Genomic DNA, 19,413 nt, shown 5'->3' with positions numbered 1-19,413 from the left:
GGTTTGTCTCCACAGTGCTGATGTTCAGACCGTTTATTTTTATCGCTAGCTTATTTGCCCGTCCTAGGACGGAAGCTGTAATATTTACGAAAAAATTGAGCAGAGCATCATTGTATCTTGTGTAAATTTAATGGCAGTGAATCTTGCACGAAAGTACGTCATCAAACACTTCACTGCAGTTCACTGTAGCACTGTATTAATGGCAGTGATTCTTGCACAAAACTCCATCATATAACACCTCGCTTCATGTCACTGTAGCACTGTATTTAACTGACCTTCAATTTATTCAAATTCACTGCTCTGATACTTTATTCTCTTCTGCTTTCGGTCGCTGGGGTTGAAATAAATTGTAAAGCGATACAATATCTGAAAAATCGCCGAGAAATATATATTTTACCACAATGTAGAAGCATCAATTAGACTTGCCTTTTGTCTCAAGTGCTGAAGAAATAAATGAAGACATCAAATCCACTTTGTTGCTGTGTAGAATAATTTATTAGATTCACTTTCAATAAAGAAACGTCAAACTTAAAGCGAATTTGCGAAAAAAAATCCATCCGCTCATGAATATTAATGACGGGGGGGTGCGTCATGTGGAGTGACGTCACGCACGATACACACAAACAGACATTCTTGGCTCATAGTAGTAATTCATACTTTAGTAGTAATTAAATTTAGGCTGAGTCAACCTAGGGGAGGTGGGGGTCAGAAATAGGTTCAAATATGATGAACGCTTATCTGGTTCAGGTGACTGGAATTAAAGCACACAGCCCTGCACACTGCACCACCGCTCCAACACACACACAATCTTCCATGAAGCCCTTAACAGACTGTTGGGGTAAAGTTCTTTTGGCACGGCCAGGGTAGACGTTTACAAACCACATCAATTACTCATTTTAAGGCCGAGTCATCATCAATAATCGTCACTGGTGTCGGTCCCGTGAGCGGGAATCGAACTCGGATCGCTGGGTTCGTGGTGTTGTGCGCGAACCACGACACGACAGCTCCCCGTGCAGACATTCACACACACACATACACACGCCCGCCCACGCACGCATTTACTGGCGCTCTGCGATTGATTTCAGACTTGCAGAGGCCCAAGTATGTTGTTGTCGTTGCTCCACTTTTATGTCCGAACATAACTCTAGCTCCACCACGTCTCCCTTGCGAGTGATGTAACAAATCTTAATGGGCTCTCTCTTGCTTAAATAAAGGACATCAATAAATAAATCAAACCGTGGCTGACGCTAGGGCTCGAGACAATAATTTAGGGAGCGCTGCTTATTGCTCCAAAGAATGCCCGTGCTTTGAGATTTTTGGGGTGATTGGGGGGGGGGGTGGAAGCTGGGGCTGGGGAGGGAAAGGAAAAAAGGAAGGTTTGTGACATTTCGAGTGCGCACCTGTAATTTAGTGTCTCGGTGAATCACGTGGGGGTGGAGCCCCGCATTGCCAAACATTCCGAGCCAGACAAAGTCTTCTTGGTTCTTTCGGTAAAGTCTCGTAGAAGGGAAATAATAAAATAATAAAAATAAAACATAATAAAATAATTCTCACGACGTTTCGGCCACAACGCAAGCAGCCGTTGTGGCCGAAACGTCGTGAGAATGATTTTGTTCTGTTTTATTTTTTATTATTTTATTATTTCCCTTCTACGTGACTTTACCGAAAGAACCAGAAGATGAATCCCTGCAGTCACGAAAGCTTTAAACAGACAAAGTCTCTTCTTTCGTGGCCAAAGAAGTCACAGTTATTGCACGAGGCCAGCTGCTTGCATCTTCTACCATTCTGCGGCTCCTCTCTCGTCACAGCACTGCCCTCATATCTCGTTTCACCGCACCCTTCCCTCTGCGCCCTCCTCTCATTGCATCTTCCTTATCTCTTATCGACACAAGCACGAACCCCGGAGTGTGTCTCTCTGCTCGAACGAGCAATGAGCGTCGCTTGACTCTTGTCGGCAGCCCCTGGCAACTGGCGGAAACTCCACGTTCCTGTGACGGGGGATCTTTCTTTGCAAAGCAATTGTTTTCAGGGATGCTGCGTGTCAACCCATGAACGTGGATGTGAACTCAACATTCTGCTCGTGTGAGTTGGAGCGTGCCAACCCCATGGCACCTTTTAGCTGGAATTTACAAGCAAAGGGCACTCCTTAAAGCAAAATCTAAAATGTTGGCGCAAACCAGTCTGGACATGGGGTTTGTACTGCGTCAGGAAAAACCAGCGGCACATTTGGGCTAGTTTTTTTGTGTGTGCCAGATATTGGCGGATCTCTGCCTCTCTACCCGCATGTGAAGTGGGTTCTCGACCAGGCTTCTTCTGGCTATGTTTTGTTTTAAAGACACCAGCAAATGATTGCTCTCTCCAGCTCTCGACATCGTTCTCCGTTTTAATAAATGCATTCATAAATCCATGATGGGCTGGGGCTGGCCGGGCTGGCCGGGCGGGCGGGCGGGTGGCAGCACCCACCACCATCACGCTCGGCGGCTGCCCGGGTGCTCTGCTTGGGCTTATCTGTCTTTTGCAGAGCAGGGGGGGTGGTGGTGCATGCTCGCTGGTGACACTGCAATTTCAAAGACGGAAGCGGGACCATACTTCCCCCACCCCCTGCCCGCCACCTCCTGGCACCACCGCACGTTGTTTAAACCAGACCCCGTCGCACGGCAGAATCTGTGTGCTTTTTTTTTTGGAAAGGCGATTGGGCAGGGGGGGGTTTGGGGGATTTTATTCCAGATCGAGTTGATATTTTTTCTATTCGCCCCGTGTCTTTTTCAGCGGAACCAAACCGCATTGACGAATTTGCATCGAAGCGAGGGAAAAAAGTGGAGTTAAAACTTCGTGTTTTTGTCTAATTATAAAATGTTTTCAGCCCGTGCTAATTAAGGCACCTCGCGCCTCTTTGTGGCTGCTATAGAACCACGTTCACGGCGCCGAAGTGCAGAGCTGATACATTTGTAACCAGAAATCGTGGTGGTTTTGCGTGAAATCTAAATGCGCGCGTGTGCGGTGGTTAGCGTAGGTGGGTGGGGGGATGCGTGGGGAACAGTGGTGCAGCGGTTAACCCCCTTCGCCGCAGTCTTCGTGACCCCCGGCTTAATTCCTCGTTGCCTATCGTACCGTGAGCGTGCCGCCGGGGCCTCCCTTGCGCCAACTCGCCGTTGAATATCGGCAGCGGTGGAAGACGAAGGCATCTGCGGGCGTGCGTGGGCACAGCGCTCGCTCGCGAGCCGTACCCGACCCCCCCAATGGGCGCGCTCGCTCAGCCCCCCGGGCAGCCGCGATCTACCAGGCAGGACGAGAGAGTCTTTGTGCGTGCGATGTGTCTCATCGGTATTCACAGCGCTGGCTTAAGGTCTCCTCTGAAAGAGCTTCGCAGTACGAATCCCCTTCACAATCACGGGGCTTAGGAGAGGCGCCTTTTTTTTTTGTTGCCGCGAGTTCGTTTGCAGAATGTGGCCCGTCATTGCGAAGTTCTCCAAGTGGAAGGAGACAAAAGACGGAACTCGGCGGAGGATCGTACGCCACGCAACAAAGACAGACTGCCCCCTCCCCATGTAGCCCTAACAGACTTGTAGGCCGTTAGCGAGCACCTATGAAAGCCGGCATGGCACGGTAGTGTGTGGGCGGTCAGCACCACGCCTGGCCGCCTTTGTCTTCCTAGTACGCCACACGCGCGCACGCACGCACGCTCAGTCGCACACACGATCAGGGAACGTGTGACGTCTCTCCCTCGCCCAGACGCTTTAGCCACTGGGTATTTTTGGGTATTTTTTTGTTGACGTTGCTTTGTACAGTTTTCTCCTCTCTTTTTATTTCGTTTGTGTTCCGTGCGGGGTTGGGGGCCTTCATAGGTGCTGCTCGCTAACAGCACTTGCCCCAACAGTCTGTTCAGGCTACACGGGGGATCTTTGTCGTTTGTTTGTGTGTGCGCTCGCTCACTCACTCACTCGCTCGCACGCGGTTCACTGACATTGCTGCAATCCTGGTGAGCCGAGTTTGATTCTCGTCTGAGCAAGTAAAATGGAAATTGGGATCTGAACCAGTCCTGGCCTCGTTTACATTAACTCAGCCTTGAACCAGTATTGGTAACGTTGTGTAAACATCATCCCTGGGGAGATAAGGTCAGCCAGGTGTGGTGTTTGGGCCACAACACACCGTCTTTGTCTACCGTGGTAATACGTGCTCGCAAACGGAACGTGTATGCACGTACGTTGAACTTCTTTCGCGCCGTGCATAGCCAACCGTGCCAATCGGAGGGTGCGGTCTGTAATGCCAAACAGAGTCGAGTGGTCGTGAATGGCGGTGGCGTCAAGCGGTTTGTGCGTTTGGGCCCCGTGACCTGGGTTGATAATTATTGGCCATCGGTGACAAGTGGATATCTGGGCATGTCTTGCGCCACTCCTATGTTGGCTCAGCCTTAAATAATTGCTTGATACGGCGTGTGTGTGTGTGAGAACATCGGCGCTTCAGAGACAAAGGCGCAAGCGTGTATGGTGGTGACATGATCGGCCTTAATAGGTGCTCGCCAATGCTACTTTCTCGAGTCCTCGTGAGCATCTACGTGCGCCTGCCAACGCGCTGTAAAACAGTCTCAAGCTGTGGCGCTGACAAAGCGAGCGATGCAAATGTAAATCCGTGTGGACGTTAATGTTTTTTTTGTTTCTTAGGCCTCAAAGGGTGGCCTTTTAAACTGAGCGTGCTCTCTGTGCTGCCAAAGAAACCGTACGCACGCCACTAGCAGTGTTGCGAGTCAATAAAGCTCTGGGAGGAATATTAAAATGTATCACTGGATGCCCGTGGGCTTTAAATCCAAATAAACCCTGCGACCTAAAATTCATGTACAGTACGTACTATTCTCCCATCCCTGCTTATGGCAATTTGTTCAAGGGCTAATTGCCAACGTCGATGTCTGCGAGTCGCGACAAGAGGGCTTTCAGGAGAGAGTTGGTGGAGTCTTTTTTTGCTGTTCCTCCCCCTCGGTTAAAGGAGCGCAGGCCACGGTGGTTTAGTTTATGATCCATATGGCCACGGATCACACTGCGGCTTGTCTTTAAATTGCCCATTCATGAAGGAGACGCGAGCGCATATTCATTCGACACAGCACACACGCTCACGCGCGTTTGCAGCAGTTGTAACGCACATAGGCCAGAGACATTCAATTGTTTTGAGAATGGCTCCTTTAAAATTTCACCCAACCAAAAAAAGACACGTCCTCTCATTCATCATTGTGGGCGATCGGGGTAAGTTCTGTTGGCGAGTACCTATTAAGGCCAGAATAATACATTAGGAGGTGTGGCATGCACTGGTGCCCAGCCTCTTTTGTCTCCCTGGTGCTTATGTTCATCAACTCCACCGGGTAGCCATTTTATGACGAGACCAGGGTCACAGACCGATGCCTCTGGCGAATAAGCACACTGTGTCCAGGAATAGGAACCTGGCTTTGCTGTGTAATTGCAGGCCCGTGTATGTGCACCCTCTGTCGCACGTGAACAGACTCCAGATAGAAATCCGTGACCGCAGTCCGCTTTAGGTAAAAAAATGGGCAGAGCTTTTTTCAAGAGGCATTGACGCTGCTGCAGATTTCTAATCTTTTGCCGACTGTCTCGCACATGTGCCTTCTAGCATAATGACCCTTGAACCCACTAAAATTCCTTCTCTGTTACCATATATGGTTATGGTGGTGTAGTATGGCCTATCAGCCCCACAAGCCCGCCTTTTGTTGGCCAGAATTCCACTGAGGATTTCGGCTATCTTTTCTCATTATCTTCCATTGTTTTGTCTTCCCAATTTCTGTGACCATAATAATCAAATATGTGTTTACGTCACAGGAGCACCTCTGTGCGTGCTTGGACACCAAACAAAATAACTGTTATTCGGCTGATACGTGCGCTTGTTTCTCTTAACCTGGTTTTGCTTACAAGATTAGTTCTTTCATATGTTTTTTGAAACGATGTTCAGAGAGTAACCGTACCACAGGCTGTGCCAATTGGCTTGCCTGGTGTGACACAACCTCTCCTGATTGACGGCTTGTCTTCTAAACAAGATTACTGTGTGCGCGCGCCCATGCACCGCCCGGCAGCTGAGAAATGTCTCGAGCTGCCGCGACCTCCATCGCGTACTGAACGAGCCGCTCTGACACATGGGCTCGTGATATTGCATTTAGAAAATAGTTTTCCACCATGTTCTGACGACAGAAAACAAAATGGAAGCTCCGGGATTCGCAAGTGTCGAAATGCCTGCTCAGCTCTTCTTGCCGTGTTTATATTAACAAGACTTTGCCCCGACACTACTCGGCGGTATATCCGATGGCGTGTTTCTCCTTTGTGTGGAAGGCGAGTTTCAAACCGAGCAGAAGAGAAAAACAGAAGGCAGTGAGCAGGCCTAGCTGTGGCAGCCTGCTTACAAGGCCGAGGAGCATCGGTGTTTGCCTGTCTGCCGTCAAGCCCCATAGCAAGAAGCCTCATTTTGTAAATCGTTGTACTTTTAAATATCGTAATGTATTAAGATGCAAAAAGACAACGGAGGAGGTCCGAGAATACAGTATGCAATTTTGGAATTGACTGTCCCCTGACCCATCTCGGCACATGGCTGCGACCGGCCATTGTGATCAAAGCTTTTCTCTCGCAGGAGAGCACACGTGTCACGCTCCAGCAGTCTTGATTCTGAGATTCATTCGCGTGCGCCGCTGTTTCTGCTGCAGCAGAGCACCGATGGCTTTTAGCCACGGTGCGTTATTCTCCAGGATGCATTTTCCGCGTGGTGGCATTTGTAAAGGCAGTGTGTAGATGCTTTTATGACGATGTTCCACTGCAGTTGCATTAAGTCTTAACTATTTTCTTAATCTGTATCATTTGTGTGATTTGATTTCGAAAAAAACTAACACGCACTTGGTCATCTTTTATGTAAACATTTCTAAATGATTGTGTTGTGGGTGCAAGTATTTAAGTCAGCCTTTACCATGTGTTATTTTTTTCGCCACCCATACATATTTTTCGCAATGGAGGATGAGGGCAAAGGGCCAAGGCCTCCGCCTCCTCCTCTCACGCCCGAGTGGAACATGCCGCACGCGTGCACGAGCGCGGAATGAGATCTGTGATCCGCCCGGAGGACACGCCGTCCCCAGGCCTGCGACACGGAGGCCTGTTTACTGCAAGCGAGCGGGCGGGCGAGGTTGTCCTGCCCTGGCAACTCGCACTCCCGCGTCTGGCTCGTGGTGCTTGCGGTGCAACACCCCCTTCTCTCGTTACCACAGCGAAGCGTGTAAGGTCGCCCTTCTCGCGAAGGTCCGTTGGCTGAGATGATCGAGTTTTTGTGTTTTGTTTTGGCGTCGTCATTCGTTAGATGTACGTTTTTTGCCCTTGTAAAACGGAATGTTTGACTTTTGCGTATGATATAGTCATGCAATACAAGGTTAAGTGACACTGTAACGCAACATTTAACATTCAGGGGAACGCATGTTCGCCTTTGAGCGTATGGCCAAATATCTTGACGCAGAACCCTGAAGGAAAAAAGTGTGTTAAGATTCATCATCGTTTATTATGAGCCATGATCAGTCGACTAATGGATGAATTTTTTCCCCAAGTCCTCATTTTGAGATTCAATTTGGCTTTGCAGTGTTTGATAAAGGACATTTTGATCTGTTTTGCAGAACATTAAAAATGTCTCCCCTTTATAAACCCAACTTGTTTATCATCATCATCTTCAGTTCAAGTACATGTCCCAGTTATCAAACCAGCGGCGGATGAATCGAGATCCATCGGCACCTCGACACGTGCCGACACGATGAGGGAGAACGTCGGGCAGGAGGAGGTGACTGGTGGATGCGCGTGGAGAGTTTATAACAACGATGAGGAGAGGCCACAATGCAGGAAGAGCTGCAATAGGAGAGACAGAGAAGGCCGAGGCCCCACGGTGGCTAGGAGATGTTAACTGCCTGGCATATAGGAGGTCGTGGGTTCGATCCTGAGCCTGTCGCCTCTGTATTTGGAGTTTGCGTGCTGTCTCTCCCAGCGGTCGTGTGGATTTTTGCCCGAGCCCTCTGGCTTTTTCCCCCTCCTCGTGTCGAATCGACACGACGCATCCAGATGATTTTGCTGCCGTGAATTTCCACGCGATGATGAGGCCGCCTTCGTTGAGCTATCGTTCGTGATGGCCCAGGGTCGCTTCTCAAAAGAGCGCTGTGTAGCTGAATGGAAATAGATCGGTTGAGGTCATGGTTTGTAAGTGTGGGCGGTGGGGGGGAAGGGGCTCTTTGTGCCAGGGACTTGAACAGAGGGACGATGCTGGCATGGGTTGGGGGAGAGAGGCATTTCCAGGCCAGTCTCAGCACAGGAGGAGGGACCGCTCGCTGAGTGGAGATTGACTGCCGGTGTTGACAGAAGGCTTACACACATTAATATTTGATTGCCATGGCTTCACTCATTACAAGGAGGAGCAGCATCCACTTGCTTCCCCCCCCCCCCCATATTGCTGTACCCTACAACTATTCCAATCCACTGCAAGCGAGTTGTTTTGTTGTTGTTGCTTAAAATATATATGGAATTGGTTAAGGTTCACCCGCTGACACCACGCTGCACGCACCCCATTCCTGACAGACGCTCAAGAAAGGTATGAAGCAATCCGTGGCATAGGAGACACCGCCCTTGTTTCGTTTTTTTCTAACACGGGCACACACATATAGCCCCCGTTTATCCCTCTCGAGACCCACGGGGGCTCGTGCTGTTGGCGAGCACTTGTTAAAGTAGACACGGGCACCACACTGGGGTGTGGCTCGTCGCCCCCCCCGACGCACGCGATACCCGGTGCTCTTCTTGTCGGCCCGGGCCACCTCGGCCGGTGGCAGGGTTGCTCGCCATGCCGCTCGACATCGATGCACGTGCCTGGGAATCGAACCCCCGGTTGTTTGTACGTACGTTGAAATTCTTTCGCGCCGTACGTAGCCAACCGCGCTAATCGGAGGTGCGAGGGAAGGATTACTAACTCAGCACGAAAAGTTCTAAAGAAATGAGTTTTCAATCGAGATGATTTGAAAGTGCTTCTGGATGTCGGAAGGGCGTTCCAGACGGCCGCAGAAGCGCATTCAAAGGCGCGCTATGCAGTGACCGTCTTTGTTTGATGGCCACCCAAAAGCCACTGCGGCGAGGATGACCGGAGTTCGTGTGATGGTTTATGCTCCTTCACCAGATCACCAACTTGCTGTGCTGTATTTTGTGCACCATTGCACCGCCGCCACCGCACGCATAAATAAAACACGGACGCGCGCGCGCACACGCCCACACACGGCACAATTTACGTTCTGTACACTTGATGAAATGCACACACGACCGTACGCTTGAGCCCTTGTCATAAGAATAGAAAATTTGACCGGAGCTGCTTAAATGCCGTTGCTTAAAAAAGAAAACGCATCTCTTTCTCGGCGGCTATTTCAGGTCGAGGACGCACACATTCGGGTCCTTTGTCAAGAAGAGGCAGTCAGCTGTTCCCACCGGCCCCCCCCCCATCTCCTTCCTCCTGCCCATCCCCCGCAGTAACCCCCGCACCCTCCCCCAACGCCCCGTGGTCTCGCCCACCCAGACCTCATCAGCACCACACGACCTCGGTGTGAAATCACAGCCCCCCCCCCCCGGCCCGCCTCCAAGGCTTCAGGCTTCATGAAATGGCCGCGTGAGTGCACATGTGTGTGTGTGCCCGTGGTAAGGAAGACAAAGATCCCCCGTGTAGCCTTAACAGACTGTTCGGGCAAGGGCTGTTAGCGAGTAGCACCTATGAAGGCCGGCACGGCACACGAGGGGGTGGGTGGCCATCACCACGCCCGGCCGCCTTTGTCTCCCGCGTGGCAATGTTTATACACCGCACCAGGTACTCATCTGAGGCCGAGTCGATCTAGGGGAGGTCCCGGATCGGTTCAGATAATCGTCAGTGGTGTGGTGGGTAAACACCACCACTGGGGAGACATTGGTGGTCGGGCATGGTGCTGGCCACCCACCCCCTCGTGTGCCGTGCCGGCCTTCATAGATGCTACTCGCTAACAGCACTTGCCCCAACAGTCTGTGAAGGCTACGCGGGGGATCTTTGTGTTTTTGGAGCGGTTTTCCAGCTTAGCGGTCAATCAGTTCAATGTGGCGCCGACGGTTCGATTCCCGCTGCACTCGCCCCGAAATAAATCCGTGGCGAATTAACCCAGTAAATCGGTTTATTTCAGTTTAGGTTGATTGAGTTGAAGGTTTTGTTTTATTTCAATGGCGACCCAGCCGAGACTGCTGATGCAACGTTAGCCAGCGCGCCGCATGGGTACGGAGGCTTTGACTGGGGGCTGCGTGGAACAAAAGCGGCAGAAATGTGGCGATCCTGTTCTCGCGTGCGGCAATACTGTTCGGGAGATCTCGATGGCAACGTCCAAGGACTCTTCGGGACGAATATGTTGGCCATGAATCTTTAGGGGAGTAGGACGGTGATGTTCGTCATCGTCGTCGCCTCCGTGTTGAGAGTGGCCAATAAAAAAAAACGTGGACTTTGGTCTGCAAAGTGGAAATCTAGCTCGTGATCCAAACTGACGCTCCGTAGTGCGCAACTCTCATCACCTCGAGCTGTGAAGTAGATGTTGAGGACCCCGTGACATTGTGGCGTAGTGCTACATTTCCATCGTGTCTATCGTAGCCCAAATTCCCGCCAGTGAAATCGAACGCCGGAAACTCTTTGATTGCAAAAATCAACTGTTCCTCCGATGAACGTGGTTTGCTACGTACGGAACGAGAAAGAAGTTAAAGATACGTACGTACGTTCAAACCTAGATTAAATATTTCGTGCAGGACCTCTCACAGGGCTGTCTGTTTACAGTTACTGATCAATTGAAAGAAGTCGACACGTTTGTCAACACTGCCCCGAATGGGGAGAAAAAATATAATGACGTATAATAGTTGATGTTTGGAGTAAAATCATGGTTCTGCATAGTGTACATACCGAGCGATGAACTGCATTGTATTTCCGTTTGCGTACACGCGTGTGTGCGTGCGTACGTGTGCAAGCGTACAAATGACTGCACACTGTGTACGGCGGAATGTCAAGCGTAGCCAGGTGGTGTCGTGGCTGACAATTCGACTCGTGCCGAGAAGATTTTAGAATCCTGGCTGGCGTTTAACTCCGGACAATCTTCCCCCCCCCTCCCACCCCCAGGTTCAATCAGAATCACAATCTTTATTTAGATGTCCTTTAGAAGGATTAATGCGGTGGTTGTCCTCGGGAGAAGCCAGCCAACACCGTGTAGCAGTTGTACGCTGTCCGCCACCGGCTCGAGGGCCCTCCGGCAGTGCCGAGCAGCACGCCGCGATCACGTGAGCGGGGGAGACTCGCTCCGCCTGTGAGATCGGAATTCTCTACACGCCGCGCATCGGCCCCTCCGCTTGTCACATTTCACGAGCCAGCCCAAGCACCGGGGCCCCACCAGCCTCCACCGCCGCCCCCCGATCTGTCGCTTCTCCTCCCCGCCGCCGCCGCTCAACTCTGCCCGTGCACGGTAGAGCACTCGATAACGATTTCGCCAGGCGTGCCAATAAAAGGGTAAGAGCGGCGACGACGCATCGGTTATTCACGAACGCCGGAGAGCCGAGTTCGATCACTGACGCTGGCTTAGAGTTGCGAGCGATATCTGAACCGGTCCCAGGCGCCGTTCCCCTCGTCACCATCACCGCGTAGTTTGGTGAAATGACCGTGGGGGGAGACCAGCAGTCAATTGAAAAGGGACCTTTTTTTGTTTTGTTAAATGCGATCATAAAAAGGACCCTGCCGAAATTCAACGGTGGAGACTCCGTGAGAGGCTTTTCTCACCGTCGGCGGCGGCGCACCGCTGTTTATGTCACCTGCTCGTAACGTGGTAGCGAAAATGCACGACGATATTTCCGTACGGCCGCCGTTGCACAAAGTGTTGCGAATTCGCTAAAGGGTTGCAAGAAATAACCTCCCCCCCCCCCCACTGCCCTTGATGACAAAGCGCTCGCACTCGCTCGCTCGGCGGTGGAGCCAAGGGTGTCGAGGGCGAAAATAGCGCTCGGGCTGACACGCCGCTTCCCTTGCCCCGTGATTTAAAAGGGACCTAATTTTAGATCGGCCCCAGATGTTACGAAAATATCGACGAGCGCTCCGTCGCATAATCTCCCAGTCTCTCACCCAGGTTCGTCAAGGTGGTTCACTCGCTCCCCCACCCACACTCCTGCCGCCTCCCACGCTCTACGAGGCTGTAAGGACCGCCATTGCAGGGCTCATTATGATTGACGCGATGAAAAGACAAAGGCCTCCTGTTTTTTGTTGTTTTGGTGGTTTATACCGCCCAGGGCAGGTTGGTCCCTCAAGCCATCGGGCGCAGAAATGTACCTTATCGGTACCATCCAAACTGGCAAATGCTTACAATGATATTCTTCAAGTATATTATCCCCAAATCACAAATGTGTATGATAGCAAGGTCACCGTGGTAGCTTTATTACGAGAAACATGTCGTGTGATGTGAAATTTGTATGGAATTTGAAATGAAATAAAAGACACGGTATGTGCGCTAGCAATTAGGTGCCCTTGGTGGATACCGCTCATGGTGGACACGAGTAGCATTTGGCATCTCAGACTGTACCGACCAAGACCGCGCCCCCTTGGCTCATGGGCTATGTTGTTATCGAGTGCCTATTAGGGCTGGTACATCACACGAGGGGCTTTGTGTGCTCAGAACGCACGCCCAGTCCACGTGCGTTTCTTCCCAGTGCTCACGATGACCAGTGTCACCAGACTAGGTTCTTTATTTTATGCCAAGTTGACGTAGAGGAGGCACATTTGCCTGGTTTTAACAATCCACTCTGGTGGCATGGATTGTTCATCAAAGCCGGGAGACGAGCGACAAGGTTCAGTCGTGTTGGATTGTGCTTCTGCAGATTTCCATTGCTTCCTCGGATTTCTAGCGCTCTCTTAAAAACCACCGCTTCGTAAAGGTCCGCTCACATTTGCTGTCATTTCCTGCGGATCAGAGAAACTGTAATCTGTCATTCCTACGTGCGGTTGTTGTGGTTTTTTTTGTCATTCCGTTTCCACTTTGGTGGTCCCCATACGAATGAGTTCCTCCCCCGTGTTTGGTTGGTCCGGCGAGACGGAGGCCTCTGCCTGCGTCACGCACGCCTTAATAGACGCTCGCTAATCATACTCGCCTCAACACTTTTAAAGGGGGCTTGTGTGCGGATGATGTCAGAAAGAAAATAAGTGAGTAATGCATGCGTAGCGTCGTCTATTTTAAGTAGACGTATTATTAATGTGGTGCCCGTGGCCCTGGCTGGTATCTACGGCGGAGGGGAGGGGGGGACGGAGGGAGCATCGGAATAATATTTATTCGCAACTGGAGGAATTCGACGAAGCTGCTCTTCACAAAAGATCGTCAGCGGTGTCTGTAGGCTGCGTGAAGGGTCGACCAGCACAGGGGAAAGCAGAGCAGCTTGGGTGATGGCGCAGGGGGTGGGTAGTGGAGTTGTTGGTTGTCGAGTCAGAACTACTGAGACCCAGGGCTTCAATCTGGGTTCAAAGCCACCGTTTATCAAACGTGGGTGCTCCAGTGAACAGAATTGTATGAGGGTAGTCACCAATGAATGCGTAATGTGTGTATTGTGTATCATTTAAAAAAAAAAAAATTTACATGGAAAGCCTTGCTGTATGCATTAAAAATGTAATTAAGATGTTAGGTATTTTGAAATGTTTATTTGCTCTTGAAGAATTTTAACTGGTTGGTTTTACTTGGTGCAATATTTCTCTAAGGTTCGTGACCGCATTGGATGATGGGGGCAGCTTTTTCAGAGTGTGAAGAAACGCTGTCTTGTCTTTGAAACGGGGAGCAAGAACCGGTTCACTTGACTTCACCAAAAAGCAGTTCTGGAACGCGTCATGCCGACACACAAATACTTCCCTTGATTATTCGATATTCAGAAGCACATTTCATCTCATAACTTCCACTCCCACATTTGCGCAATTGGGATATAATTAGCGGTCATGAAATACAAAAATCTACACAAAAAAGGAAACGCGCAAAGAGAGGGAGGGAACGCGTGATAAGTGAGATGACATTAAATATGGAGCCAGAAATGTATTTGAATCATCCCAGCAGCAGATTGAGAATGACCGACGTTGGCATCCGGCAGGATGACGTTGAAAGTGTGGATGTTGGGGCGAGCGTTGCCATCGCCCCGGGGAGCAGCGCGCGGTGCGGCTACGGTAATTGCTCCATCTCTGCGGAGCTCTGCGGAGCTCTGCATCAACGGTGACCTGTCCACAAGCTGCCGGCGGTGACCTGGTCACGGTGACCCGCGCTCGGCGATGGTTCCGCACGCGCTGAACCGCAAGGGAACGGGCTGCTGCTCCATTTAGCCTCGGCGTTTTCAGACTTGCCCCGCTCCTTCTGTTTTCAATAATATTGGTCCAATTTGCATGGCCATTTAGGATGGGTGGAAAAAATAGTTTTAGAATGAGACGACAGAACACACTGCATTTCGAAACTCAACTTCTATATTTTATTTCTTTATTCGGAAGTTTGTTTTCGTTCATGTCATTAGCGCCATAGTTCGCCATCATCAATCTACTGCCGAACGAAGGCCTCGCCTCCCAAAATCGGTTGCCATCTCTCGCGATCCTGCAATGTAATAATCCACCTTGGATCTGCACAAAATAGCAGGACTCCATTCCGGTGCTCCATTCCCTCGGTAGATGTTTCTGTCGGGCGCGTTTCCATTGCTTGGCTGCCACTCCGCGATTCATTCTTTGATCGTCGGCCACCATCCCTTCGTTTGAGAATGCTGCTTCATCTCGTCGGGCTGGCCGCCGAATCTGATTTGAACCCTGAATCTTGACTGTGCCGACTAACCAATTTGACGAAGCAAATTATGAATCTCCCGAACCGCCTGTGGGCCCCCTCTCTCGAGCGTCGTTTTGATGGCTGGAGTGAACCCGCGAATGTCCCACTGTGAGCCTTCATCGTGACCTGAAACCTGGCTCCCTTAGAACTGAGACACTGGGGACGCGTATCAGCTCCATGTTCCCATAGCTCAAGAGGCCAACTAGGTCACCCGAAGCTGGTTCAGTGAGTGCCTAACAATAACCCTGCGATGTCATACAGTTGTCTCGAAAAGCCCCACTGGGTGCCCCGGATACTCTATAAGAAGGCTTTTTAGTTTTGCTATTTTACCAATTCATTTTGTACATGGGGAGGATACTTTGGCATACCCAGAGAAAACGCCGTAGCCCCGCGTTCGGATGCCTCGCGCACACTTACGATCTTCCTGCGATCCAGTGACCCACGTGCAGTGTGCCACGCCACGTAGGATCTAAAACTGCAATTGAGGCTTGGGCGCCACCGGTTGGAATGCTACGCACGAGTAAAGAAGCCAGCACACAGGCACCGCGTTGTCGGCTGCGTGGGCCCGTACCTTCGTTGTTGTTGTTTAAGAGTTCGTAAACAGGAGCAGGGCCGAATGAGCGTGTGAACCAAAAAACAAATGCACTTCCTTGTGTACGTGCGCGCGTAGGCATGGGTGTTGCACGTGTGTGGGCGTGTGTACACGCGTGACCCACGCGTGTGCGGTAGACATGCAAAACAGGGGGAAGAAGAGGAGTTCTGAAAGTATTTTGCCGTTGTTAATCACGACGTTCAAACTCGCGGTGATCCCAGGGCCTCCGGCAGTGGTCTCACGAGCGGAAAGTCGATTTTGTGACCGGTCACACCATTGGGACGTGTCGCCGAGTTTCTGGTTCTAAACGAAAGGTGACAACGCAAAACATCCCTCGTCCAACCTATCGTTGTGTGGCCCTCATTTTCCGTTGAGCGCACTGAGCAATTGCTGGAATATTCTAAAATGATTTAAACTATTTTGATTATTAAACGATTAAATACCATTTTTATTTTACCATCTGTATAGCTCTTTTTACAAAACAACCTGGCCACAATTAATAGCCCAATGAAGTGGCTTTTCACGTGGCAAAATACTCTAAACGCATGTTTCTAAATGTGGAGGGAAAAACCTGAGGATCCGAAGAAAAATCCACATGACCATGGGGGAGAGAGATGTGCAAACTCCAAATATACAGCAGGCATCAGGGTTGGGATCAAACCCGAGACCTCCTGTATACCAGGCGAGGTAGTTAACATCTCGCCACCATGGAGCCCACATTCCAATGGCAGAAGCCAAGGAAACCCAAACCACTGTCTGACTTCTAGCAGACGAAGTGGTAATAATTTTTAGAGACCGCACCCCAAAATGATTAGCCAAGTCCATCACTGATCCACCACTTTGGACTTAATTTACTCTATTGTAAATCAGGTGGAAAAATATTTTGGGATGTAACGAATTGAGCTCGTAATAGCCGCGTCGGAGCACTGAGTCAGCACTGCCGAGAAGCAGTGTAGTGACGTAGTTCCGAGACCCCTACTAACACAGCATGTGGATAGAGTTGATAACATTAACAGTGTTTGTAAAGAACACACGTACGTACTGCTGTTGTTCAGGGTTTTTTTTTTAATGACCACCCTCTTAATAAACGGTTGGTCACTCTGCGTCGTATGCAACGTCTGGTATTTGTTGCCGCTGAGGACACGGGCATTATTGTCCTGTTGTAGATTACAGCCACTTGGCGTTGACCGTTGATGGTCAGTTGATGTATTATTCGACGCCACCTAGAATTGCGTTATCGATGCGAAATCTGCGAAAACGGGTTCGGTGAGAAAGCGTGTGTGACGTTTCGTCTGCGACCACGTCACAGACGCCTCGTCTGCGACCACGTCACAGACGCCTCTTGGATTTCTTTCCTTTCTGGAAATGCCGCTGTGCAGATGTTCACGGTTAAAATGGAGAAAAGTAATGACATTTGGGGGCGTGTTTTACACTCGCTCTATTTCAATATTTCTAAATGCGCGATGAATTAATCCGTTTATTTGCTTGTCGGGTGGTTCAAGAGGGCACGTGACTCGTAAATGGAAGGGTCATGAGTTCAAACCCAGGTCAGGGGTCGACTCGGCTAATCATTCATCCGAGGTCACTAAAATGAATACCACTTTGTCTTTTTTGGAAGCCTTCAAATGGTTGTTCCATGGAAACATTGGCAACCAGTCACGGGAATGTGGAATTTTCCACGGCTGGCCCCCCAGTCTTCCGGCAACGATGAGCACTGCCCAACATTAATTTGGGCAAGAGGGGTGCTTGGCTTTAATATATTCATTCGATAGTAATTGATGGCATCGCATCTAATGATTTTTCTTTTTTATGTTCGGTATTCTCAATATTGCACTTATTCGAATGAAAACTCAACACATTCATCACGAACACTCCGGCCTTAAAATAAAATAAAAATGTATCAGTGCCATTACAGGAAATGCCTGAAATGTCGCCTATTAAATATTGTTTTTTTTAAGGCAACAGCGTTATTGTGCTTTGTGCACTGCTACCAAGACAGTACTAAAATGGGTTAGCACACGGATGAACTAAACATGACCAATTCATACTGTGAGGTTGTTCTTGGTGTTTAAACACTAAGCAACGTGTCCTTTTTAACAAAGCCCCAATCCATCTCTGAAATGAGAGCCGCACGTCTCGTGAGGTAATGACTCGTCGTTATGTAGCCCTTGGATTGGAATTATTATTGAGAGTCTGTTGTATTTTGAAACAATACACAGACATAAGTGCCAGAGCCACAGTGAATATGGCGAATCTGTTGTGCGGTCACTTTGCCCACCAAATAATGAGGCGCTATCATCGTGATGTGTTAGTTATTTTGATCGCCATTGCTCATCCTTCTGTTTGTTGTTTACCCTTCGCAGGTCAGTGACTTCCTGTCAGGCCGCTCACCTTTGACCCTCGCCCTGCGCGTCGGAGATCACATGATGTTCGTGCAACTCCAGCTGGCTCCCCAGCAACACCAGCAGCAGCAGCAGCAACGGCAACAGCAGCAGCAGCAGCAACAGCAGCAGCAGCAGCCGCACAGCCACCATCACCACCACCACCATCACCACCACCACCACCACCATCACGGCGCTCCCCGCGACCCGCGCTTCCAGCGCTACTCGCGGGACCCGCGCGCGCACTCGCACGCCACGGGCTGCCTGCACGCCTGCCACCAGCGCCAGAACCGCTCCGCCGCCTCCTCCTCCACCTCCTCGTCTTCCTTCACCGGGGGCCACCAGGCGTCCGGGTCCAGCGCGTCGGCCGGCGGCGTCCCTCCCTTCGTCCCCCAGCACCAGCGGGCGGTGCCGCCGGCGGGCCACCACGGCTCGCCCGGCCACCACCTCCCCGCGGCGGCCCTCCAGGCGCAGGCCGCTCATCAGCTGTCGGCGCGCCACCAGCTGCCGGCCGCCGTTCAGCACGCCGGCTCCTCGGGCCATCCGGCGTTCTCCCTGAGCCACTTGGCCGGGCAGCGGCAACAGCAGCAGCAGCAGCAGCCAGGCGGCACCTCGTCGCCCGCGCAGGCCCCCGCGCCCCACTTCGGCAGGATGTCCAATCAGGCGTGGCACGCGGCTCGGGCGGCCAATCAGAGCTGTCCTTGCGGGCCGCCACCCACGCCAGCTGCGGCCCACGTAAGTAGGCGGTGCCGTCGTGGGGCGGCGTTTTGTCCACCGCTGTGATTGTTCCCTTTTTGTCATCGTCTACATCATCATCATCACCATCGTAAATGTGGTCACTGTATTATATACAGGCCGTAATTCAATGATGTGACAATATAAAATGATAGTCATCAACCAGACTACCCAGTAACCATGGAAAGTTCCAACAGATCCAACCAACGTTGACCCAGCATTGTCTGGTTTACTTGGTAGTTATTTACAGCCCAAAAGTCAAAGTGCCCTTCCCACTAACATTACATCAGAACAGTACTCTGCACCCTTTTTGAGTGGTGACATTGCTACGGTGGATTCCATTGTCTCCCAAAGACAACCACTGCTGACCTGCACAAAGCGTCGGGTACTAGTATGCCGCAGCTTCCTTTCATCATGGTGCGGAGCGCATTCTGAAGTACGTCTAAAGAGTATCAGCGTCAAGCCACTAAACTAGGCTGCCAAGGAGGCGTGTTGTTCTGCCGACTCCTGTAGCTCGGCCGGGCTTCATTTCTCATTTCACGAAAAAATAAAATTAACCGGGTGAGGACAACATCCCGAGGTCATCGATTCCATTTTGAGTTTTGTAAATCACCCTGCCCAGGCCCGCCCCTGGTCGGGTGAGATTCCATCAGATTCCATCACCCGACCAGGGTGTCGCGCACAAGGCTATTACCGTGTCGATAATTGCCCATTGCACACGAGCCTCAAATTGCTCCTCGTGCTCAAGAATGGTCAATGCGCAGCACGGCCACACTCCAAAAAAACAAGGGTCTTTAAATCCAGATGTCAGGCTATAATCGGTCGTTTCCAACTTCTGCAGA

The 19,413-nt window shown here is 50.7% G+C and overlaps 1 protein-coding gene across 1 annotated transcript in view; it reads left to right on the top strand.

Annotated features, from left to right (window-relative positions):
- The window catches only part of LOC144733315 (midnolin-like), a 117,345-nt gene that overhangs the window by 46,492 nt on the left and 51,440 nt on the right, over positions 1-19,413 (top strand). Inside the window, exon 4 of the mRNA XM_078615152.1 lies at positions 17,819-18,571. Within this exon, the coding sequence (XP_078471278.1) occupies positions 17,819-18,571 (753 nt within the window). The remainder of the gene's footprint in view (positions 1-17,818; positions 18,572-19,413) is intronic.

The sequence above is a fragment of the Lampetra planeri genome, chromosome 46 (assembly GCF_965212315.1).
Source record: "Lampetra planeri chromosome 46, kcLamPlan1.2.h2, whole genome shotgun sequence".
Classification (NCBI taxonomy): Eukaryota; Metazoa; Chordata; class Hyperoartia; order Petromyzontiformes; family Petromyzontidae; genus Lampetra; species Lampetra planeri.
This window is presented reverse-complemented; position numbering and strand designations above follow the sequence as displayed.